At 60.1% G+C, this 1,865-nt stretch overlaps 1 protein-coding gene across 1 annotated transcript in view; it reads right to left on the reverse strand.

Moving 5' to 3' along the window:
• Positions 1-1,865, reverse strand: part of LOC117957215 (zinc fingers and homeoboxes protein 1-like) — a 7,099-nt gene that overhangs the window by 1,697 nt on the left and 3,537 nt on the right. The window contains exons 4-5 of the mRNA XM_034892812.1: positions 1,552-1,678; positions 502-1,467 (exon numbers count right to left, since the gene is read on the reverse strand). Of these exons, the coding sequence (XP_034748703.1) occupies positions 502-1,467; positions 1,552-1,678 (1,093 nt within the window). The remainder of the gene's footprint in view (positions 1-501; positions 1,468-1,551; positions 1,679-1,865) is intronic.

A 1,865-nucleotide genomic window follows, 5' to 3' on the forward strand; every position in this document is an offset into this window, starting at 1 on the left:
ATTCGGCAGAGAGACAACATGAGGACCACATGAGAGCAACATGAAGACCACATGAGGACCACATGAGGACCACATGAAGACCACATGAGGACCACATGAGGACCACATGAAGACAACATGAGGACCACATGAGAGCAACATGACGACAACATGAGAGCAACATGAAGACAACATGAGGACAACATGAAGACAACATGAGGACAACATGAGGACAACATGAGAGCAACATGAAGACAACATGAGGACAACATGAGAGCAACATGAAGACAACATGACGACAACATAAAGACAACATGAGGGCAACATGAGAGCAACATGAAGACAACATGAAGACAACATGAGGACAACATGAGGACAACATGAGAGCAACATGAAGACAACATGAGGACAACATGAGAGCAACATGAAGACAACATGAAGACAACATGAGGGCAACATGAGGACAACATGAAGACAACATGAAGACAACATGAACAAGGTTCAGACTGAAACACCGCTTACCGCTTTCGTCTTGTCCCCGTCCCCCTCGTCCTCGCCTTCGTCGGACTGCGCCGCCGTGTGCATCTTCCTCCTCTCGGTGAACCAGGCGTCCACCTCCCGCCGCGTCAGCTTGGTCTTGGCGCGTAGCCGGCTCAGCTCCTCGTCCGCCGGCGTGTCCGATTTCTGGAAGCTGGCCTCCAGGACGAGCAGCTGCTCCGGCGTCTTCTCCTTGAACTTCTGCGGCGTGAAGTCGGGGAAGGCGTGCCGGAATTTGACCCGCGGGTCGCTGGCGGCGCCCGTCGGGGCGCCGGAGGACGTCGGGGAGCCGTCGCTGGCGTCGTCGCTGGAGTCGATGACGATGGTGGCGCCGGCGCTGTCGTTGTTGCCGCCGTTGTCGAGGCCGGCGCCGCCGGTGCGTCCGCCCCGCGCTCCGCCCCGCGCTCCGCCCGGCACCGGCGCCTTGGCGGGCGGCGTCTCGCCCAGCAGGACGTGGTGATCCTTGGAGTTCCTCTGGTTGTAGCGCGTGTCGCTGAACCACTTCTTTATCGCCCGTTTGGAGAGTTTGGTGACCTGCATCAACCGCGAGATCTCCGCCTCCGTGGCGAACTGCCGGCGGCCGTAGCTCGCCTTCAGCTCCGCCAGCTGCTCCTTGGACTTCTTCGGCTTGGCGGCCGACGAGTCCGTGCCGAGCGCCGCGCCGGCCGACATCTCCGTCTTCGATTCCGACGTGGACGGCTCGGTGGCTTTGGGCTGGTTGCCGGGGACGCCCGCGACCGTGAGCGTGATGGGCGAGGCGACCGGCACGGCGCTGTTGCTACCGCCGACCTGCGTGAGGACGAGGCCCGGCTGGCCCACGATCTGGCAGGTCTGGAAGATGGACTGCAGGCCGTTGGCGGCGGCGGCGGCGAGGTTGGCCGGGATGACGGTGATGGTCTGGGGGACGGTCTGCACCGTGCCGTTGAACTTCTTCCTCCTCGCCTCCTCCACCTGCGGACAGAAGGAGACGGAGGTCAGCTTGTTTGTCTGTTTTGAGCATGCTGTTCTACGTGAGCGTGCGGGTGGAGAACCGACCTCCTCGGGCGTCCAGCTGACTCCGTGTTTCAGCCTCTGGGCGGAGAACCACACCTTGATCTGCTCCTCGCTGAACTTGGTCTGCGAGGCGAGGCCCACGATCTCCGACACCGAGGGATACGGAAACCTACCAGGGCACAGGGGTCACACGTCAGAGCTCTACAAACTGTTAGCTCTTCAGAGCTCTACAAGCTGTTAACGCAAGACAAGAGTGTCCCGGCAAGTGACACTTCCAGGTAAAGACAGAGACACAGAGACACTCACCCAAATATCTCCCACACACCACGCAGATACCCCCCAGACACCACCCAGAC

The sequence above is a fragment of the Etheostoma cragini genome, chromosome 14 (genome assembly GCF_013103735.1).
Source record: "Etheostoma cragini isolate CJK2018 chromosome 14, CSU_Ecrag_1.0, whole genome shotgun sequence".
NCBI lineage: Eukaryota > Metazoa > Chordata > Actinopteri > Perciformes > Percidae > Etheostoma > Etheostoma cragini.